Source organism: Dendrobates tinctorius, unplaced genomic scaffold (assembly GCF_039654945.1).
Source record: "Dendrobates tinctorius isolate UK_male_01 unplaced genomic scaffold, ASM3965494v1 ptg000241l, whole genome shotgun sequence".
Classification (NCBI taxonomy): Eukaryota; Metazoa; Chordata; class Amphibia; order Anura; family Dendrobatidae; genus Dendrobates; species Dendrobates tinctorius.
This window is the reverse complement of record NW_027361908.1, coordinates 6727109-6751726: the sequence shown is the minus strand read 5'-3', so window position 1 is coordinate 6751726 and position 24618 is coordinate 6727109. Positions and strand designations below refer to the sequence as shown.

The window sequence follows — 24618 nt, the reverse complement described above, 5'->3', positions numbered from 1 at the left end:
ACATTTTACTCAAAAATATACATATAAAGAGAAAAATCAGACAAACTGAAAATTTTGCAGTGGTCTCTTAATTTTGCCAGAGCTGTATTTCTAAAGGTGTAATTGGCATGAAATTCTCACCAGATGTCAGTAATAACCCATCCATCCACATAGGCAAAGAAATAAAACCATAGGTGTCCAGAAATTATGCATACTACAAAAAAGTCTCTCTAACTGTGCTTCACTAACACCTTAGTTGACGCCTCACTGATGGCCAGCCTCATAATTCCATAAGCACTGAGCTAAAGAAATTTCAAGACCATAATTTGTCTTGTTCATAGGACAGGTGTGAGACAGTGTGACATGGAGGACATGCTTAAAGAATGTAGGAAAAGGTTTAATTGAGAGTAAGCATACTCCTACCTCTACATAGTCCTTGGTGACAAAGGAGGAATAACAAACATTTGTTTATTACCTCTTTTAGGAATGAGAAAGCATATGTACCATTTTTTTCTTTGTCCAGAAAAGTACCAAGATGATACATAGTTACATGGGTTGAAAAAAGATCTAGGTCCATCAAGTTCAACCTTTCTACTCCAATTGTACAATTTGTCACTAAAGTAACTACAACCCACAGCGTTGCGTACCAAGGAAATTATCCAGCCCCTTTTTTAAACACTGTTATAGTGTCTGTCATTACTACCTCTTGTTGTTGGGCATTTCAGTTTGACTATTCTAACCGTAAAGAACCCTTTTCTATTTAGCTGCTGGAATCGATCTTTCTTCCACCAATAATGAGTGCCCCCTAGTCCTCAGTACGGTCTATGGAAGAAATGTCATGTGCCAGTCCTTTGTACTGACCAAATATATATTTCTACACCAGCTGAAGAGCCCGGCGTTGCCCGGGCATACTAACTAACTACGGTTAGTTATGACAAATTAGGATTATATATATATATATATATATATATATATAGCTGAGTGTATAGCCTGGCCCGCCCCGCATAGCCACATTCACTATAATATCCCAGCCAGAGCTACCGTACTACTACCCCTAATATCCCACATCGGCCCGTCAGCCAGAGGCACCAGACTACTAACACTAATATCCCACATCATCCCGTCAGAGCCACCCGACTACTACCACTAACATCCCACATCATCCAGTCAGAGCTACCGGACTACTACCCCTGATATCCCACATCATCCCTTCAGCCAGAGACACTGAACAACTACCACTAATATCCCACATCATCCCATCAGCCAGAGCCACCAGACTACTACTACTAATATCCCACATCATCCCGTCAACCTTGGGTCAGAACCAGAGCACTGAGTGGAACGGTCCTAACTTCCATACCGGGGATCCCGTTAAGAGAGGCCTGGCATCAGAACCAGAGCGTTGAGTGGATTTACCCTGACTTCCATACCAATGATCCCTTTAATAGATGCCTGGGGTGAGAATCAGAGCGCTGAGAAATTTACCCTAACTTCCATACCAGGGATCCCTTTAAGAGGGGCCTAGTGTCAGAACCAGAGCACTGAGAGGATTTGCCCTAGCTTGCATACTATTGATCCCTTTAAAAGAAACCTGGGGTCAAAATCAGAGCACTTGAAGGCAATTGCCCTGACTTCCATACCGGGGCTCCCTTTAAGAGAGACTGGGGTCAGAACCAGAGCATTTGAAGGCAATTGCCCGGACTTCCATACCAATGATCCCTTTAATAGAAGCCTGGGGTCAGAATCAGAGCGCTGAGGGATTTGCCCCAACTTCCATACTGGAGATCCCTTTAAGAGACCTGCGGTCAGTACCAGAGTGGAGAGTGGATTTGCCCTCACTTCTGTACCATGGATTCCTTTAAGAGGGGCCTGGGGTCAGAACCAGAGCACTGAGATGAACGGTCCAACCTTCCATATGGGGATCCCTTTTAGAGAGTCCTGGGGTCACAACCAGAGCACTGAATGGATTTGCCCTCACTTCCATACCGGGTATCCCTTTAGGAGGGGCCAGGGGGTGAGAACCAGAGCGCAGAGTGGATTTGCCCTAACTTCCATACCAATGATAACTTTAAGAGACCCTGCGGTCAGAACCACAGACATGAGTGGAACGGTCCTAACTTCCATACTGGGGATCCCTTTGAGAGGCCTGGGGTCAGAACCAGAGCGCTTAGTGGATTTGCCCTCACTTCCATACCAATGATAACTTTAAGAGACCCTGGGGTCAGAACCACAGAGCTGAGTGGAACGGTGCTAACTTCCATACCGGGGATCCCTTTAAGAGGGGCCTGGGGTCAGAACCAGAGCACTTAATGGATTTGCCCTCACTTCCATACCAATGATCCCTTTACTAGAAGTCTGGGGTCAGAATCAGAGTGCTGAGGGTTTTGCCCTCACTTCCACAGTGGAGATCCCTTTAAGAAGGAAGATGTGCCTATGGGATGGAGGATGTGTGAAAGGTATATGGGCACGGGAGGGGGTGATTCATTACTGTCATGTGCTCTCTGCTCCTTTCTGAGGGGCAGACAATGGCTAGGAGCTTATGTTTCCGGGGATGCTAGATTTCTCCCACCCGATCAGTGTCTGCTGAGGTGATGTGGACTGAGAAAACTGTTGCTCATAGCAAACAATCACAACTCAGCTTCTTTTAAACAACTCTGGTGTAATGAAAGATGCTTAGTGATTGGTTGCAAGGAAAAGTGTTGCTCATAGCAACTAATCACAACTCAGCTTCTTTTAACCCCTTTACCCCCAAGGGTGGTTTGCACGTTAATGACAGGGCCAATTTTTACAATTCTGACCACTGTCCCTTTATGATGCAATAACTCTGAAATGCTTCCATGGATCCCGGTGATTCTGACATTGTTTTTCTCGTGACATATTGTACTTCATGTTAGTGGTAAAATTTCATTGATATAATTTGCGTTTATTTGTGAAAAAAATAGAAATTTGGCGAAAATTTTGAAAATTTCGCAATTTTCCAACCTTGAATTTTCATGCCCTTAAATCAGAGATATGGCACACAAAATACTTAAATAAGATTTCCCACAGTTACTTTACATCAGCACAATTTTGGAACCAAAATTTTTTTGTTAGTAAGTTATAAGGGTTAAAAGTTGACCAGCGAGTTCACCATTTTTTTTTTGTTAGGGACCACATTACATTTGAAGTCACTTTGAGGGGTCTATATGATAGAAAATACCCAAAAGTGACATCATTCTAAAACCTGCACCCCTCAAGGTGCTCAAAACCACATTCAAGAAGTTTATTAACCCTTCAGGTGCTTCACAGGATTTTTTTGAATGTTTAAAAAAAAAAAAAAAAAAAAATGAACATTTAACGTTTTTTCACAAAAAAAATGACTTCAGGTCCAATTTTTTTTATCTTACCATTGGTAATAGGAGAAATTGGACAGCAAAAGTTATTCTGCAATTTGTCCTGAGTACGCTGATACCCCGATATGTGGGAGTAAACCACTGGGCGCATGGCAGAGCTTGGAAGGGATTGAGTGGTGTTTGACTTATTCGCGTTTGGAGAGCCCTTAATGTGCCTAAACAGTGAAAACCCCAAACAAATGACACCATTTTGGAAACTAGACCCCCCAAGGAACTTATCTAGAAGTGTGGTGAGAACTTCGAACCCCCAAGGGCTTCAAATAAGTTTATAACGTACAGCCATAAAATTAAAAAATCATTTTTTCCACAAAAATTATCTTTTCACCCCCAATTTTTATTTCCCCAAGGGAATCAGGACCCCAAGTTATTATGCAATTTGTCCTGAGTATGCCGATACCCCATATGTGGGGGTAAACCACTGTTTGGGCGCATGGCAGAGCTCGGAAGGGAAGGAGCGCCATTTGACTTTTTCAAAGCAAAATTGGCTGGAATTGAGATCGGACACCATGTCGCGTTTGGAGAGCCACTGATGTGCCTAAACAGTGGAAACCCCCCACAAATGACACAATTTTGGAAACTAGACCCCCTAAGGAACTTATCTAGATGTGTGGTGAGTACTTTGAACCCCCAAGGGCTTCAAATAAGTTTATAACACCTGGGCGTGAAAATAAAAAAAAAATCATTTTTTCCACAAACATGATCATTTAGTCCCCAATTTTTTTATTTTCCCAAGGGTAGCTGGAGAAATGGGACCCCAAAAGTTGTTGTCCAGTTTTTCCTGAGTACGCTGATACCACATATGTGGGAGATTACTACTGTTGAGCACACGTTGGGGCTCGGAAGGGAAGTAGTGACGTTTTAAAACGCAGACTTTGATGGAATGGACTGCGGGTGTCATCTCGCTTTTGGAGAGCCCCTGATGTTCCTAAACAGTGGAAACCCCCCACAAGTGACCCCATTTTGGAAACTACACCCCCCAAGGAACTTATCTAGATGTGTGGTGAGCACTTTGAACCCCCAAGTGTTTCACAGTTTATACCGTAGAGCCATAAAAAAATCATATTTTATCCACAAAAATGATCTTTTAGTCCCCAATATTTTTTTTTATTTTCCCAAGAGTAACAGGAGAAATTGGACCCCAAAAGTTGTTGTGCAATTTGTCCTAAGTAGGCTGAAACCCCATATCTGGGGGTAAACCACTGTTTGGGCACATGGCAGAGCTTGGAAGGGAAGAGGCACCGTTTGACTTTTTCAATGCACAATTGGCTGGAATGGAGATCAGACGCATGTCGCGTTTGGAGAGCCCCTGATGTGCCTCAACAGTGGAAACCCCCCAATTCTAACTCCAACCCTAACCCCAACACACCCCTAATCCTAATCCCAACCCTAACCCTAAAATAGAAATAAAACACTTTATTTTTTCCTAACTAAGGGGGTGATAAAGGGGGGTTTGATTTACTATTTATAGCAGGTTTTTATGTTTGGCAGCTTTTACACGCTAAAAAATGCTTTTTATTGCAAAAAAGTTTTTGCATTACCACATTTTGAGAGTTATAATTTTTCCATATTTTGACCCACATAGTCATGTCAGATCTTATTTTTTGCAGGACGAGTTGACGTTTTTATGAGTACTATTTTTGGGCACATGACTTTTTTTTATCTCTTTTTATTACGATTTTTGGGAGGCAGAATGAACAAAAACCAGCATTTCATAAATTTCATTTGGGGGGGGCATTTATACCGTTCCACGTGTGGTAAAATTGATAAAACGCTTTTATTCTTTGGGTCAGTATGATTACAGCGATACCTCATTTATATTTTTTTTTTATGTCTTGGCGCTTTTATACAATAACAACTATTTTATATAAAAAATAATTATTTTTGCATCGCTTTATTCTGCGAGCTAAAACTTTTTTAATTTTTCGCTGATGACGCTGTATGGCAGCTCGTTTTTTGCGGGACAAGATGACTTTTTTTCTACATTGTCCCGGGGGGACATTACTATATAGTGTCAGGTCGCTGATCTGACACTTTGCCCAGCACTGTGTCAGATCAGCGATCTGACAGGCAGTGAAGCTGGCTTCTCAGCGCCTGCTCTCAGCAGGCACTGAGAAAGCCACCTCCCTGCAGGACCCGGAAGGCCCCCGCGGCCATCTTGGATCTGGGGGCCTGCAGGAAGGAGGCCCTCGGAACACCACGAGCACATCACGTTGTTCCGTGGGTCTCAGGGAAGCACGCAGGGAGCCCCCTTCCCTGTGTAATTCTTCCCTATGCCCCCGGTACACTGCGATCATGTTTGACCGCAGAGTACCAGGGGTTAATGTGCCTGGAGCGGTCCGTGACCGCTCCTGGCACATAGTGCCGGGTATCAGCTGTGATAATCAGCTGACACCCGGCCGCGACCAGCTGCACTCCCCTCGTGAGCGCAACTGATCGCTATGACGTACTATCCCGTCCATGGGAATTAAGTCACATGGACTGGATAGAACGTCATATGTCAGGAAGGAGTTAAACAGCTCTGGTGAAATGAAAGATGCTTCGTGATTGGTTGGTGATATACAAATACATTCAATTATATATATATATATATATATATATATATATATATATATATATAGATGTAAATGAGATATCCTCTGAGGCGTCTTTTTTCTGAGCAAAACAAGCCCAACTTTTCCAACCTCTCCTCATATGAGAGGCCTTCCATCCGTTGTAATAATCTATTTGCCCGTCTTTGAACTGATTCTAACTTCTGAATATCCTTTTTAAAACGTGGAGCCAAAAATGAATCCCATATTCTAGATGTGGCCTCACCAGTGATTTGTAACGGGGTAATATGTTGGGATCATGGGATTGTCTTTTTATACATCCTAAGATCGTGTTTGTTTTTGCAGCTGCTCTTCACATTGAGTACTGCTAGTCAGCTTACTTGTAACCAGAATACCCATGTCCTTCTCCTGTAATCCTGAGTAGAATCATAGAATCGTAGAGATGGAAGGGACCTCCTGGGCCACCTGCTCCAACCCCCTGCTCAAAGCAGGATTCGCTAAATCTTCCCAGACAGATGTCTGTCCAGCCTGTTTGAAGACTTCCATTGAAGGAGAACTCACCACTTCTGGCAGCCTGTTCCACTCATTGATCACTCTGTCACAAAGTTTTTTCTAATATCTAATCTGTGTCTCTTCCCATTCAGTTTTATCCCATTACTTCTAGTCTTTCCTTGTGCAAATGAGAATAAAGATGATCCTTTTACAATGTGACAGCCCTTGAGATATTTGTAGACAGCTATTAAGTCTCCTCTCAGTCTTCTCTTTTGCAAGCTAAACATTCCCAAATCATGCAACCTTACCTCATAAGGCAGGGTTTGCAGACCGGTCACTATTCTGGTCGCTCTTTTCTGAGTATACTCCCATTTAATGCATATGCAGCAATAGGATTACTCAGTCCTAGGTGCCTTAACCTACATGTATCTACGTTTAATCTCATTTGCCCATTCAGTGATCTTATGTAGGTCTTTTTGCAATATTGTAATGTCAAGGTCAGATTTTAATATCCTTCATGGTTTGGTGTCATCAGCAGAGACTGACACTTTACTCTCAAACCCCTCCACAAGGTCATTAATAAAGAGGTTAAAAAGAATCGGTCCTAGCACAGATCCCTGCGGTACCCCCCTGCTGACTATATCCCGTTTAGAGAACATACCATTTATGACAACTATTTGTTTCCTGTCATTTAGCCAATTCCTTACCCATCTGCATAGTTTCCCCCAGTCCATGCTTCTGTAGCGTCAGTATAATGATGTTATGTGTAACAGTATCAAATGCCTTTGCAAAGTCCAGATAAATCACATCAGCCGCGTTTCGCGCGTCGGGGCTGTGTTTCTCTGTGACCGGCAGGCTGTGCTTCAGGTATATATACTTCTCAATCCCCTTCCTATTATATTGATTCCATATACATATGCACTTGGCACTATTCAAAGGCCACACTAGGTTGTTGTTTACATTTGCACTTGGCACTTTTTTTGTTTAAAAGTCACATTCTGCAATAAGTGCTTTAACTGCATTTTTTACACTTACTTGGTTTTAGTATGTAATGGTTACACCATTTATGCACTTTGCACTTTGTATTAAAATCACAGTTGATTATCGATTATGTACACTGCGTGATTACATTACATTGTTACCTCCCCCCCTTTTTTATTTACATATTTGTATGAGAAGTTTTATTAATATATACCAATTTATTCTTATATATATATTTCATGGATTGATTAATTGCCAGCCTGCTATATATTTTATTTTATTATATATGTAATTATTTTTACTATTTCTCACACAGAGGACACGTGCTGTGTTACTATTATTACCCTATTTAAATAAAGGTATTATAAAATAGAGGTTGTCTCTTTTATTATTAATTGTATTTGTATATTTAATACTTCTTTATTGACCTTAAATTTGAATAATGCTTTGTTGTTTTTTCTAAATGTCTTCGAATGGTCTACCATTCCTTTTAGCTGCTGTATATTATCTATGGAATAAACTATTAGGGTACTTATAGATTATATTATTTTCTAGAAAGATATATACAGATATTGCTAAATTCAGGCTATTTTGGTATTATTGGTCACCTAGAACTGTAGCCAACCCCGTTGAACTTTCTTTAAACAGAATGAACTGGCAATCTAAGAGTCACTTTCAAATACAATTGAACAGTTAACATATAGAAAGTGAGGAAATTATGTACAACTGGGAAGGGTCAAAGCTAATTAAAACTTCTTTTGAAGCCCAAAAGGGATCAGTACCAAGCAGGATGTCTACTGTGAAGACTGAGATTCATAGATTTGAAAAGAAGGGAAGCAAGGGTATCTGCAACTTGTTCAGTGAGTATGTTAAGTTATGAATATTGGGGTTTGTATAGATCAGATAGTTATGTGATATAGATTTTTGTCGTTGTAGCGAGGGTACAAACTATGGTGCACTCACTTCGCTGTGGTTTTACTAGAATCCCTCCAATTAACTACCTGATAAATGGTGTAAATCGGGTCATATTTGGTCTCTGGGTAAAATCAAGATAAAAACATGACGGTAATATATCCACCTGTGATCCCAAGGGATTGGAAATATCCTGGAAATTTCAATTTTCTGAAACTGAAGCCACATTCCATGACCAGCCCTGTTATCAGTCATCAAGGTGAGGTGTCTGTGTGTAACTTATGTGCTGAAAAAAGGACAAGTCGAATTATGATCAGTGCTCCTGCAGAGAGACACATATCGGTGTATGCATTATTCCCATTCACTGGACATTTTCAATAAAAGTGCTCTCCTTCTCTAAGTTGAGCCATGTCTCTGACCAGAGTAGTTTCTTTTTTTTTCTCCTTTCATTTTATGTACTTGTACATGATATATTATTTTGTCCCCTTTGTAAAATCTTTCGCATAATTTTTTATAAACACTGCCCATCGTTCTGAATTAAACATAAAATTTAATAGTTCTGTTCCTATGGTTCAGTAAATCAAACTCCTGAAAGCTATAAGCTACCAGAAATCAGGCATCCGATCAGTCTATAAACAATTGGTGGTGGCAGAGTTCTTTGGTTATCCACAGGTTGGAATTGGATGTGTAAATTTACCATTAGTTCACGGTTATTTCTCCAATAACCGGCCAATTAGTAGTAACAGCCGCAACCTCATCCGTTAATAGTCAGCCAATCGTATAAACATCCTCACTATAGGGGACAGTAGAGGGCTGTTTGTGACAAAATGGTAACAGCGGAGTCGTTTGGCGTGACTCCCCTGGTTGTGATCTTTGACAATCAGTGGAAGTGGTGGGATCTACGTAGTCTCTCCTGTATCCTTCCTTGACAGTCATCTATATGGGCATGTAGATCATACGAAGCTGTAAAAATGATATCTTGATATCTGTGATGCAATGTCTTATTCAAGAGAAATCCACATTTACATTAATATGTAAATCAGCCGTTAGGATCTATGGGCTAGACACAGATGTATCCGAGAATCTATCTGAAGAGCTTATATTAAATAAAACGGTATATTACTAGTGTGAGACATGTAGATCAGGAGAACAGACTCTCAGTCATTACATGTCTAACACTGGTAACGCCCCCTTTCAGTTAAAATATAGTCATGTAGTTGTAACATTCAATATGCAGCAAATAAATTGCTTATTCACCTATTCCTCCGCCCTTTCAGAAGCAGGAAATGATTCCCACATATTGCTTTAATAGTGAGGAGTCTAAAAGCATGGCCTTTCAAGCTCCAATAGTCATCTCTTTCCTTAATGCTAAAGATACACTAATTCAGTCCAGTATAGAATTCTCATGCAGCATTGATGAGTATGTGCTACTCGGTAGGGCCTCCCACCATGTCCAAAAACAAAAAACAGCAGCAGATCCAGCACAATTGAGGCTTCTTTTGGTCCACTTTCCAACTTCTGCTGCAATACTTGGTCATCTTAGCCAGCTTGTTTTCATTAATTAAACAATTACCGTCAGCCTAGTCAGGTGGCATACAGGCAGATCATTCTGATTTTGCAAAGCGTGAAAGATGTGTGTCACCAGGAAAAAACTGTTGAACTATACAGTCACACTCCAGGCCATGATTCCTACCTTCTTTAAATGGGTACATTTCTTTAAAACAATTTTGCACAATCAAATTTGCAACGATGATATCCTGAACATTATCACTTATAATACCCAGTTTAGGCAACAGGGAGCCACTCAGCATACCTTTTTGCCTGATTGAGTGGAGAAACTTGTCCACTGTATACATTTGGTAGTCCATGTTCATAAGCTAAATAACTATAACAAAAAAAATCTGAGGGTAGGGGTGGAAACAATGTTCTGCATTGTGGCTGGCGAGAATGTCCATTGAGGTGGATGTGGACACCATGGTTGCTCAGTGTTTAGAACTGTTGCTTTGTAGCACTGTATTCCCGAGTTCAAATCAAACACCACCAAGGACAACATCTGGAAAGAGTTTATATGTTCTCGACATGTTTGTATGGGTTTCTTCTGATTTCCTCCCACACTCCAAAGACATACTGATATGAAATTTAGATTGTGGTCCCCAATGGGGACAGCGTTTATGATGTTGTCTGTAAAGTGATGTGGAATTTTCTTTTTTTTTATATATGTAAATGAATTGTTAAGATCTATGGGCAGGACCCCGATCTGCATGAGAAACTGCTTCCAGAGTTTATTTTACATAAAAGGAGGTGTTACTAGTGTGACACTAAAAGGTTGCTTACTGCTCTCCCAAGCTCATGGCATATCTGTTGTTGACAATGACAACAGAGCAGCACTAATTACATGCTACAGGTGTCCTCTGTGTGCTTCACCTTTCATCCGGTTTGGATAACATGTTATCTTGGCACGTTCACTCATCACTTTGTTGTTACATTTAAACTTGATACAAAGGGAACAAACCAACTCGCTCTCCTGAAGTTTTATGTACATCTCAGTCTGAGGATTCTGAACGAATTCTATTATCAAATCTATTAACAGTGTCTTCTGTTTTCCATTCTCTAACATGCTCTCACCCAAAAATAGTTCCTCCTTAGTTCCATCTGTAAGTCCTACAGAACAGTCATGACTTAGTTCAGGCAGGAAAGCCTTGAGATTAATGACATTCTGTGACTTGTGGCCAGGTATTTTTGGTGACCAACTATAGTTTGAGACTTTAGGAAATGTGCACTCGCTTTTGAAATTTATGCTCAAGCCAACATGCCTCACATCTGACTCAAATTTCTCCAGCCAGTACACATTCCTAAATGTTCTTAGACACATCTCTCCATGACCTTCATTACTGATCTTCCAGCCTCAGTAGGAAAGACGTATTTGGGTAGTAGTGGACAGATTTAGCAAACCGTGCATTTTGTTCTTTTGTCTGGGATGCCGTACACACAAACGGTGAGTTTGAGTGAATCCATAATTTTTTCCCTATGCTTGGTTTAAAAAAAAGTAATCATTACTGACTACCACATTTTTTATTCTTGATTTCTTTTAGTGTTCCATAAAGCCAGAAAGTTGCCATTTGAATTGACTTTAGTTTTGTGCCATGTCTGTGATCTGCTCTTTTCTACAAAATTAAACGAACGAACATCCTCCAAGGCCAGTGATTCCATAATTTTTGCCAGGGTTGTAAATATAACCTCTTGTTAAGGGCAGATTGTTTAGCCCTTGTTCAATCTGTGTTATTTCTGCAATGACCTTGGCCAGTTTCCTAACCATTCGGTTAGATTTTGTACCTCATTTGCCCAGCTGGTTCTGACCTTGCAACAAGACCATTCCTGCCAGCTGCACCAACGACCAATGACTACTTTGGGAACTCACCAAAAGGGCCCTCTGTGAGTCAACATCCCTGTACAGGGGTTAAAGAGTGAAGGTCAGGGCGCCTCTGGGACTTAATAGTTGGAGCAGCCAATGTAAAACTAGTTTGTGATAGTCCTTTTAGAGCTTCCAGACAGACCTTTGTAACAGGCAGACCGTGAAATCATTGTGAGAAATGTTAACATTAGATTAAGGCCAGGGCTACACGTTACTCGATAGTAAAAACCAAGTGTTACATTGCAACCTCACATTTAATGATTTGCTATTGTATCCCATTAAGACTTGTGACCTATTGGGAACGTTATAAATGTTTTTCAATTAGGCTTGTTTTTCAGTTGTTGATCACATGGAACTCACTTGCCACAGATTTCAGTGCAAGACACACTGCAGCTTCCATGTAACTTGTCTGCAGTTTGGCTTTTTTTCTAGTTTTTACAGCAAAAATGCAACTATAAAATAGTCACAAGGTAGCAGGCCATTAAAAAATTGCAAAAATATTGTTGGTCCAGCAACTTGTCTGAAAATTTCTGTCAGGCAACATGTCACTATGAAGCCCCAGTTTCACCGTTGCTGTTGTGGAAGAATGCGAAGACCAACTCAAACTTACTTTTTTGTTTCCTTATTTTATGGAAACAAACGTGCTAATTTCTTCATCAATGTATTTCACAAGTAGTCAAGCGGTAAATTCTGATGTATTGATAAAATCCACGCACAGATAAACTATAGTACAATGCTAGTTTATATTAAGTTTAGTACTAAATATTTCTAAATATTAAACTTAGAAAATTCCTATAAGACAGTACAGTGATTGTGGAATTTTGCTGAAAACTGAAAAACTTTTCTTAACATCTATCCATGACAAACCGTAGCTGTAAAAAGGGCTCGTCTCGAAAACTTACCAAATTCACTGTTTAAATAGAAAAGCAATCTATTAAAATTCAAGGTCATTAAATCATTTGATAATTTAATATCAGTATAAAGGCAACGTGATTCTCTAGGTACACCTTTTAATTTTTGTTATCATGCTTGACTAGACATCAATCAGACTTGGCCACAGTACCATTGCTTCTCTTATTACATAATATTGATGTAGCACTGAAGAGGATTAAAATGGCATTTATATTTATGGTTTAAATAAAATTACTTTCCATGTCAGAATTGAAATAAAAGTTAATCAGAACAAGTCTAACAAGACAGTTTCACACCAGAATTACCAAATTAAAAACAAAACAAATATCACCAAGGTTAACTTTTTTCATTTAAAAAAACATTAAAAAATAAATTCGTAATGCTGCAAAAACACAAGATCTTACTTTATTAGCTAAATAAATACAACATATTTATAAAAACGTTACAGATTTTCTAGAAATGCATCTATATTATACAATGTATGAAAAATCATGAATAACTTCAATCATGACAAGAGATAGCATTTTAAAACACCAAGTTAAGCCAACAGTGGATATAAAAACGGGCACTTCGGTACATTAATAAAGCATTGACTTCATATAGACATATTACAGTCCAATGAAGTGCCACTTATTGCTTTGGATTACAGTACTACAAGTAGGGCTAGATGATTTTGAGCAATAAAGTCTTCAATTTTTCTTTCAATTTAAGGATGATTTTTTATTTTAATCTCAAATTTTAATTTTTTCCCCCCGTTAGCAAGCTAAAAGAATATCTCAGGGCACTTCTTTTGCATAAAGGAAGAAATCCATGAACTGTAATACCTTAAAGAGTTTGTCCAATTCTCAGACAATCCCTTCTGAATTACTATGCTTTCCACAAAAAAAGTAACACCTATAGTCAACTCTGTGGATGGCGTCGTTCCAGCGGTGTCGGGACTGGTGCTCCTTGTGCTCAGGTGATATTTTAGTCAAGCCATCCTTGTGACTAATTCACTATCCCCTCCTTCGAACATAACTTATTTCTGGAGAAAGCAAGAGCTGTGGTTGCTCTCTCACTTCCTCTCGATGTACGATTTGTCTGAAGGAGGGTAGAGTGAAGTGGCTGCAGGGAGAGTCCGTGCAGACACTGCTGGAATTGCATCTGCACCGGAAGGGGGTATAGGTATTATTTTACTTGGGATAAATGGTGATTGAGAAGGAGTTTTCCAAGTAGTAGACAACCCCTTTAAAGAGGTTGTCTCTAGATAATCTTCAGGAGCACACCGCTCTCAGTCTTCCGCTTTGTCAGGGATGGTGCATTCTTAAATTTTGACTAGTAATAGTTCTGAACTGTGCTCTTTACCAGGGTGCTAGAAGAGGCAGATTTGCCTCTGCAGCAAGAGAAAAGGGCAAGGATCATCAGACTGGTCAGATCCATGTGCTTCTTGCCTAGGTAATCAGCCACTCTTTGGTCGGTAAGCTAGACAACATGCTGTATACTTAAATTAAAAATCCATCCTTGAGAACAAAGAGAATTTTTGTTAATGGGTAATTTGCAAACTTGATTGTTTTTACAAAAAATTTGCAATTTTGAACGTTAATTATGTACAGATTACCAGAATTGTCCCTTATAATCCTGATAATATAAGGATATATACATTAAAGGAATACAAAAATCAACTAATGCTGATAAAACACTAATATTCACCTGTTAATGCCTTTTCTCTTTCAATTCTACAGATTTTTCTCTTGTCCTGCAGTGATACCATACCATACATGCACATCAGTGAAAGACAAGTGTAACACGAGAGGAGACCACTGGAGAAGCAGGGACGTTAACAGAGTATAAGAACATTACAATATACCCACTTTTAGCTATTTTAAGTACTGGGAATTGCTGTATATACATTTTAGTTATGTAAAAAATTAGGCCATGAAACCATCATCCACAGCCACTGTTTTTTAAAGTGTATATATATGCAACATGTTACAAGTTTATTGTAGGCTGTGTGCGAAGTCAAGGATGTGTTATACTGCACATGATGATTGTGGAGTTGTGTGGTACACAATGATGAAAGGTGGTGGCACAGAGTTACTCTTTACTTCACCTCATAGTCCACGATGGAACAAAGCTACTTCAATCATGTTATTTAAGATGAGACTAAGGCTCATGTGGGTTAGTTGTCGGGTTCATCAGAATTGTGGGGGTGGGAAAGGGTATTCATATACAGCTAGGTGAAAGACATTGGACATGCACATCAGCACTTCAAAAGACTATACAAGACCAAACAGCGGGAATTCACCAGCATGGCTCCCAGCATAAATTTCTCAGTGACCACTGCATGACAAGTACTTCCAGATGCAAAACCTGATTTTAGTCCCTAGAACTGACAAGTGCCGCTTACAAAGCACCAGAACAACCTCATCTGCACTCACTGTTGGTTAGAGTTAGTGCATATCGATTCACAGGACCAATTCAAGCAGCCAGGTCAGTAATCTCTGGTCGCTGCATAATAGCCTTAAGAGCCAACTCCTACCACCGCAACATCACATGTGCATCATGCCACAACTATGACACAGCGCCAGGAAAGCTAATCAAAACAAGAGCTATGGCAGCTGGGAAGCAGTTTTCATGGATCCCGTCCGTCAACCAAAGATTAAGGTTACAATGACGGACAGGGTCCTGCGAATCAATTCGCACCATCTATACTACTGGTCCAGATATTAGACCCCCCCAAGAGTGGAGGGGTTAAAAGAATTTTCAATTCTGAATGAAATCAATATTGTGGGAAATTGAAATGGCAAATTTGCAATTTTTTTGCTTAATACATCAGCAATAACTAAAAGATAATACAATGCTAGATAGGAGAATAAACTGTAATCTGAGGTCATGTGAAAGGTTATTCCCAAAATGTTACAAGATTCTCTATCCAGCTTGGCCGGCAGTCACTTAGTCAATGAATAGAGTGAAGGTCGAGCATGTGCACCTACACTTCATTCAACATTGGGTCCTAGGGAGGCCAATTCTCCTGTTTGAGATTAGATTTCTCGAATTCGCCCAAGGTTCCAGAGATCAATTTATCCTCTACCCTATGAACAGGGACTAGATTACTGATCAAGGGAATAACCCTTTAAGCACATTTCAATCCAATTCTGTTGTCCCACATTAGTCCTATTGTAAGTAGACAGCTATCTTTATACAGCACTTACATATTCAATATGTGGAAATGAAACAGTAAATGAAGAACAAATGGTTACGAAAAGATGTAAGATGTAATATGTTTCTTGTCCTAGTTTTCAGGACGAGGTACAGATAATCATAAAGCAAGGAACGCTGGGAAACCAAAAATGAACTTGCTGCAAATTCATAATGTATTTCATTGTGGGGAGGGCCAAAATATTCACCCAGTGCAATGGAAAGTAGCACAGTTGAGTTTGCTGTAAACTAGCCATCTGCTCCCCATAGCAGTCATTTATCGCCTTGAATTTTTTCTAGTGGGGGAAAAAAACAAAAAAAAAAAATCCACACTTGCTTAAAAAAGTAGAGACGAGAAAAGCCTTGTTGCATAATTACTGACTATATTGCCAAAAAATAATCCAATAAGTCATCAATATGACGAGTATTGATGTAAAATCACTTAAAACATTCCTACAGAATAAAGTCAGCTGTATTAATAGTGAGCTTTCAACCTTTTATTCTCTTCACGAAGCTTTTCTATCTCAGCGACCAAGTTTTCATTTACGGAGTATCTTTCAAGTAACATTTGAATTTCACTCTAAAAATAAAAAAGGAAGTCATAAATGGAAGGTGAATACAGGTGAAAAAAAAGACATTGCAATGGAAAACAAATGCATTATTTATACCTAAATAGGAAAAAACACGCAACACTTTAACATGAAGAAAATAAAAATGTTTCTCCTACAGAAATAATATAAAAGAGAACTACTGAAAACCTTTAAGTATAAGAAAAAGCAGTTAAACTGCAGGTTATGTTTGTTAACACGGATTGCAGTTAGTTTACTGGTGTTAGTAGACAAAGATAATTTTTTTTCTAGGCAAAAGAACAAAAAGCATACATCTCCCGATGTACATCTAAGCAACAACATTTCTTAGTCTTTTTATGTCCAATTACCAAGATATCTCTATTTTTCCTCATACTGCTCCTAAATGGGTTATACATAATAACAAGGCTTACAAATAAGATCTAAATGTGCTCAGCAGCATCTGCTAGAAGCAACGGTTTCCAGCAAGGACTATATTTAGATGTGCTATATCTTATATAACTACTATTAACTAGGTATCTGTGTACAAAACAAGTAGTAGAATAACAAACGTACATCTGATTTCACAAGCTCTGCATTGCACCATGGTTCCCCAGCTCCCTTTCCGACACATTACAAGCTGTGAAATGAACCTTCCCTCTAATGCCACAAAACATTAAAACAATATTAAGTGAACAGACTACCGGTAACTTATAAAGCAGTGTAACATACATTCTTAATAACCACTTTTTCCCTTAGTTCTTTCTTTATTAAGTTTTATTACAACCATTCTTTTCCTCCACAAATGCTGAGGCAGCGAGTCTGCACAATGTTACTTCCACTTAATATGAAAATATTTCTTGCCATCGCTGTGCACAAAACTCTTTAATTTCTATGTGTCAAAGAATCATCAATCCACATGGTAAGCCATTTACTTAAACTATTCTTGTTTCTGCTACATCTCTCGCTTTTGTCACCTTAGTATTTCCAGAAGCAAATAGACCTTATACATACCGATTGTATGTGAAACTGTTTTATCATCTCCACTTGTAAATTGATAATATCTCGATGACATGCTTCCCTAAAAAGACAAGGATCGAGAAGAAATTACAAAATAATATGTTATGATCCACAATCATTAAAGTTTAATTCATACCATTACTTGAAAGATGTTTTCCAACTTTTGGGTCATTTTTTTTATTAATTAAATATATTTGGGGCTAATAAATCATTTTACAATTGGATTTCATACAGGCCTTTTATTTTCCTGCACATTCAACTTTGAATTGGTCTGTAGTCATGAATCAGCAGAGAGAAGCTCAGAGATAAAAGACCTATGGACTCATTGTCAGACAGTCATAGCAAGCTGTGAAGAACCGCATCTTCCAGCCCTGCCTGACACTACTGATATGTAGGGGGTCACTGTTGTGAGTTCATTTTCTGGTCTACCAGTTGTGAGTTCTCCTTCCAGGCTCTCTCTGGTGGTAACAGGAGGTAGTGAGGCAGATTTAATCAGTGGAGATCTGCCACCTGATAAGGAGGATGACAATTGGACCTTAGGAATCTCAGACTGGATTTAAGACAGCCGACGCCCTATTCTGGTGCTGGTGATTCCTTCTGGCTTGTCAGGTCTTGGTTCTCAGCTCTGTTCCAGTCAGCTCAAGCTAAGTTTTTCTGCTAATGTTCACACTTGATTTTGTTGATCTATTCAGTTTTTTGTGTGGTCAGCCAGCCCCGGCTGGGGCTGTGCTGAATTTCCACACTTATTTATCTATATTTGCCAATTTGCTTTTTGTCCCTTATTAGATTGGCCCCTTTTTGCTCTGTCTCAGAATATTTCAGAGTGCTGATATAGTGGGAGAAGTCTAGTGACTTCAGGATTAATTTTATTATCAGAAGTGTTGGACATTATTTTTGTAGGGTTTTTGGCAGATTGCAGACAGTGTCTTTCCTTTCCTATCCTTTCTAGTTAGTTTGGGCCCCATCGTTTGCTCAGCCTATTTTCCTGCCTGTGTTTTCATCTTGTTTCACTGTCAATACATGTGTGGGGGCTGTCTTTCCTTTGCGGTCTGCTCTGGGGCAGTTAGTTTTCCCCTTTCTTGCTTTAGGCTTATTTAGTCCTCCGGCTGTGACGAAGCGTCTAGGTTCATCGTAGGAACGCTCCACGGCTGCTGCTAGTTGTGTGGTTAGGATCAGGGATCTGCAATCTGCATAGTTACCAACCTCTCTGGTTTTCTGTGACTTGGCTTGTTTTGGTTTTTCCTCCTCGGTGACCCATTCATAACAGGTCACGCTGTACGGTATTCCCACATTCATCAACATGATGTCCCGCACCCTTTGAGAATACGTAATGTCAGCTTGGCAGTTTTACACAAACACACCCTGTCCACACGAGCACAAGGAGGCACAGGGAGTGAGGGTGGCCCATGCAATCGCCAGCATGGCACATCGCTCGCTCACAATCATGTCAAGTTGAGAGAGACCCCTTTCACTAGAACCAGTGTAAAAGAGCCTTGCCAACAGGGTAGGACTTCCACCAATTCCTTGTTAGATATAAGCCCGGTCCGTTAATGGGATTATAATGGGCCAGAAACCAACCCCGGTAGCATGTGATGTTAAACCGAGAACATGGACTTGTGGATTCGTGGATCAACATAAAAGAGCAGCCCACGGTTAAATTTGATATTTAATTGCCTTAGGGGCACACTAGCCAAAACACTAAATACACAATAGATATACATACAAGACGGTCAGATGCGTAGATACAGGTGGTAGTAAAATAAGTATGAACAGATAACACAAAAGTCAGTTACTAGTTGAATGTGAGGCCTTGGTGCTGCACAGCCACATGGGATGGATGGGGTACCAGTGGTTTCAGATTTCTTCCAACACATATGACAGTGTGACCTGCCTTAGAAGAGAACACTGGGCCACAGCCTCGCACAAGCAAGACAACCCTTGGTCGGTCACTCCCTTTCACGCCCACGGCATGGTCCTAGTTTCCCTCATCTAGGGTCTGGTAGGTGAAACTCCTAAACCTATGATGGATCGTAACTTCTCAACGGAAGGTCATAGTACTGCGGTTTTGGCGCCACCATAACCAGCTTGGCACCCCGTTAAATTTGGAGACCACACACTGCTTTGATACCTGGCTTCTACTAGCTGGTCTATGTACCTCACCACCCCAGGGGGCAAGAATGGGTCGAGACCCAAGTGGATTTTCGTCAGCTTTCAGCGATCTCGGAAATTATTATACATTTTTATAGCGCCATTTATTCCATGGCGCTTTACATGTGAAAAGGGGCAATTATACACAAGTACAATAAACATGAACAATACAAGACACACAAGAACAGAAGGAGGGAGGACCCTACCCGCAAGGGCTCACAGTCTACAGGGGATGGGCGAGGATACACTAGGAAAGGGTAGAGCTGGTTATGCGGTGGTTCAGTAGACTGAGGATCACTGCAGGTTGTAGGCTTGTCAGAAGAGGTGGGTCTTCAGGTTCTTTTTGAAGGTTTCCATGGTTGGCGAGAGTCTGATGTGTTGGGGTAGAGTTCCAGAGTATGGGGGAATCACGGGAGAAGTCTTGTATGCGGTTGTGGGAAGAAGAAATAAGAGGGGAGTAGAGGAGATTTTGAGAGGACCGAAGGTTGCGTGTGGGTAAGTACCGGGAGACCATGTCACAGATGTATGGAGGAGACAGGTTGTTGATGGCTTTGTATGTCATAGTTAGGGTTTTGAACTGTAGCCTCTGGACGATAGGAAGCCAATGAAGGGCTTGGCAGAGAGAGGCTGAGGAATAATGGGGAGATAGGTGGATTACTCGGGCAGCAGAGTGCAGGATGGATTGGAGTGGTGCAGAGTGCTAGAGGGGAGACCAGATAGTAGGATGTTGCAGTAGTCGAGGCGGGAGATAAGGGTGTGCACTAGTATTTTTATGGCTTCATGCTAAAGGAATGCACGGATACGGGAAATATTTTTGAGTTTGAGACAGCAGGAGGAGGCAAGGGTTTGGATATGTGGCTTGAAAGAGAGGGCAGAGTGAAGGATCACCCCGAGGCACCAAGCATGCGGGACTGGGGAAAGTGACCAGCCATTCATATTGATGGATAGGTCTGGTGGAGGGGTAGAGTGAGATGGGGGAAAGATTATGAATTCTGTTTTGTCCATGTTCAGTTTTAGAAAGCGAGCAGAGAAGAAAGCTGAAATAGACAGACAATGTGGGATTTTGGTCAGTAAAGAGGTGAGGTCAGGTCCAGATAGGTAGATCTGCGTGTCATCTGCATAGAGATGATACTGCAACCCATGGGATTCTATGAGCTGCCCCATGCCGAAGGTGTAGATGGAGAAGAGTAATGGTTCTAGAACTGAGCCTTGGGGAACACCGACAGACAGGGCGAGGTGAGGAGGTGGTGTGGGAGAGGGAGACACTGAATGTTCGGTCTGTTAGATATGATGAGATCCAGGATAGGGCCAAACCTGTGATGCCAAGAGATGAGAGAATCTGTAGCAGGAGGGAACGGTCCACAGTGTCGAAGGCAGAAGACAGGTCCAGGAGAAGGAGGACAGAGTAGTGTCGTTCTCTCTTGGCAGTTAGGTCATTGGTGACTTTAGTAAGGGCAGTTTCAGTTGAGTGCTGCAGTCGGAAGCCTGATTGTAAGTGGTCAAAGAGGGAGCAGGAGGAGAGGTGGGAGGCCAGTTCAAGATGGACATGCTGTTCCAGTAGTTTTAAGGTATAAGGGAGAAGAGAAAATCGGGCGATAGCTAGACACAGAGGATGGGTCAAGGGAGGTCTTTATGAGATGGGTGTGATCGAGGCATGTTTGAAGGATGAGGGGAACACAACACCATTTGTAAGTGAGAGGTTGAAGAGGTGTGTTAGAGTAGGGATGAAGACTTTGGCGAGGTTAGGGATGAAGTGGGACGGGAGTGGGTCAAGCTTGCAAGTGGTGTGGTGTGATCTTGATAGGAGGGAAATGTAATTGGTATACAGCTATAACATGCAATAACTCCATAACTCGTTAAGAAATTATGGCTCCTGTCCGTCTAGGGGGGAGGGTGGGATTCTTTGAAGCAGGTAAGCAGCTTAGGCTCCCAGCACGGATTAGTCATGCCAGAAAGGCCTTGGTCCCAAGCAAGGCTGCTAGGGGTGTGATTTTTTTCCACTTGGAGCCTTTGAAGCTGCACTACCTACTGAGTGTCACAACAAAAGCTGCTGTGTAACCCGAGACCAGGGGTTCCATCCCGTCCCTAACACTGGGGGCGCCCTAGCTCGCCCTACTACCCAGGGTACTTCCAAAGGTTTAGATGCCAGGGCCTCCGCACTTGCCTTATTTCCTCAGTCTGTTCTCTTCCCCCACCCAGGGTAGAGCTACTGCGCACCATAGTACACCAACCTGACAAACAAGAAAACACAAACAAGGGCTAACAGAAAACGCCAGGCATATAAAATATTCACTCACATATACAGAGGAATGCACCGGGTCATGAAGGCAGGGGATTAAACCAAAATAGAGAAGGATAAGGAATTACCATGCATACAAATAAAGCAACAGTCACTAATAACTCCTCCAACTCTCCTCATAAGAACTCTTCTCCTTCCGTTAGCCATGCAGCAATAAAGATATCAGAAAAGGAGTGGCTAACCGAGCTCAGCTGTGAGCACAGGGATTTCCAACATGGTCGATTACTCCTGTTCTGCCAGAAGGAATAACACATTTAAAATGAAGGAGAAGTGCTACTTCTCAGCGCCGCAGTAGGAGGAATCAGACGCTACGGTCTTCTTCCTCCACACTGTTGCAGTAACCCCGTGACATTGAGCACTGAGCCAGGAGTCATGTCTCAGAATCACATTTTGAAGGAGGCCTTAATCTCAGACCATATGTCATACAGTCGATTGGCAAATTACATCTCCCATATTCTTCACAAAAGGCCGATTAATGGCGTCATTTAACTTATTCTGCAGCCAACAGACAGTACAATGCAGAGGCTATGTAAAGCAAAAGTGCAAAATGTTTAATGAAAGCCAATTGCAAAAAATGTTTTAGTCCTAATAACATGCAATTAATGGGAATCTGTCAGCAAGTTATTGCTATTTTATCCGAGAGCAGCATAATATAGAGCAAGAGAACCTAATTCCTGAGTTGTGTCACTTATTAGGCTGTGTGTTGTAGTTAAAATACAATCAGTGTTTTAGCAGCAGGAGATTACCGCTTCCTGACTAGGTTTCACGTTCATGCCAGCTAATCTGTGTAACCCCAACCCTCACCATTGATTGACAGCTTGCTCTCAATGCAGAGTGTGCACAGGAACCAATCTGAGCACTGCTACATCTATAAATAAAGTTAGGATTTTTATCAAAACTGCACCAAGCAGTCCAACATGTGTATGCCAACACAAGGGTGTATTGGAGATGGGCCAAAGCAAAAAACCCAATATAATTACCTGGTAGACTGTAGCAATGCTCCTGGCGTATCCTCACCCCGACGCGGGATTCGCCGCCTGCTACTTTCGGGGGAGTGTCACGCCAGGAGCAATTCTACAATTTACCCGGTAATTATCACTTAATTATTCATCATTGCCATATCTGGATATGTTGCATTTATAGGTTATTCCCATTTATACCTTATGGAGATATTGGGTTTATTTGCTTTGGCCCATCTCCAATACACCCTTGTGTTACCATATACATGGACTGAATTTTACTGTATTCTACCTTGTTGATATACAGCTTTACTTTGATATTTAATGTGACTTTTCCTGTGGGGTTGGGTATTGAGAATTTATTACAACTACATTGCTTAATATTTGTTTATATATTGATATATGCACATGGGAGCTGTTCTATGAATAGGCACTATTGTTAGGGTTAATTGCAGTAAACTATGATCTGCTTTACATCATTTTGGCCCATTGTGTTGTATTACCTATGACCCCTCATGGAGTTCTATCTTGCAGTAGTGTGCTCCAGCGTCCCTTAGACGGCATTTTGCTTTTTATATGTTTGTTTAATGATTATCAAATAAAATTTTGTTTTTTATTCCAATTATTGGGCTCTCTTCTTTGTCCTGTATGCACTTTATATGGGATTGGGTGTTGCATTCATGTGACGTGCCCTAAAGCAGAATCGGACAAATGTTGATTTGAACACACAGGATGCAGAATGCTGGGAAGTGTGTGCAGCTATTGCAGACAAATGCTCTCCATACTCACACAGCTCTGTCAGCTGGGCGAGATCAATCTGCTCCACCTGTGAGCCCTGTCAGACCTGTATGAGATTAATATTATTATTATTATTATGCATTTATATAGCGCCATTTATTCCATGGCGCTTTACATGTGAAAAGGGGAAATATAGACAAGTGTAATATATACAAGAGTAATATACAAGTGTAAGACAAGGGACACACAAGTACACAAGGAGAGGGGACCCTGCCCGCGAGGGCTCACAGTCTACAGGGATGGGTGAGGATACAGTAGGAGAGGGTAGAGCAGGTCGTGCGGTGGTTCAGTAGACCGAGGATCATTGCAGGCTGTAGGCTTGTCGGAACAGGTGGGTCTTCAGGTTCTTCTTGAAGGTTTCCGTTGATGGTGAGAGTCTGATGTGTTGCAGTAGGGAGTTCCAGAGTATGGGGGAAGCACGGGAGAAGTCTTGTATGCGGTTGTGGGAAGAAGAGATAAGGGGGGAGTAGATAAGGAGCTCTTGGGACGATCGAAGGTTGCGTGCGGGTAGGTACCTAGAGACCATGTCACAGATGTATGGAGGAGACAGGTTGTGGATGGCTTTGTATGTCATGGTTAGGGTTTTGAATTGGATCCTCTGGGCAATAGGAAGCCAGCGAAGGGCCTGGCATAGGGGGGAGGCTGGGGAATAGCGGGGAGACAGGTGGATTAGTCGGGCAGCAGAGTGTAGGATGGACTGGAGCGGTGCTAGAGGGGAGGCCAGAGATCGGGGTGCATCTGTCTGCAATTGTGGTCACGCAGCACTCAGTGCAGGCAGGTGAAGCAGAACAATCTCACCCACATGCCAGAGCTTCGTGAGGGTGTGCAGTATGTTTGCTATTACTGCACCGGCTCCTCAGTATTCTGTGATCCCAAGAAGCTTATCACATCCACTGAGTACACTGGAGGTGGGAGAACTATTTTTTTTTTCCATGACAGGAACCCAACATGCGTGGCGAGCTTATCACCCACTGGGATAGAGGGCCTTTATGGCAGCACAACCCCTTTAAATCTAGGCATAA

General features: G+C 41.2%; 1 protein-coding gene across 4 annotated transcripts in view; it reads right to left on the bottom strand.

The window, feature by feature from the left end:
* Positions 1-13009: 13009 nt before the first annotated feature.
* Positions 13010-24618, bottom strand: part of NEDD1 (NEDD1 gamma-tubulin ring complex targeting factor) — a 141300-nt gene continuing 129691 nt past the window's right edge. For all 4 annotated transcript variants that reach the window (XM_073556938.1, XM_073556940.1, XM_073556941.1 and 1 more), the window contains exons 14-15: positions 17387-17453; positions 13010-16386 (exon numbers count right to left, since the gene is read on the bottom strand). In XM_073556938.1, coding sequence (XP_073413039.1) covers positions 16282-16386; positions 17387-17453 — 172 coding nt within the window. In that variant the 3' untranslated portion in view covers positions 13010-16281. The remainder of the gene's footprint in view (positions 16387-17386; positions 17454-24618) is intronic.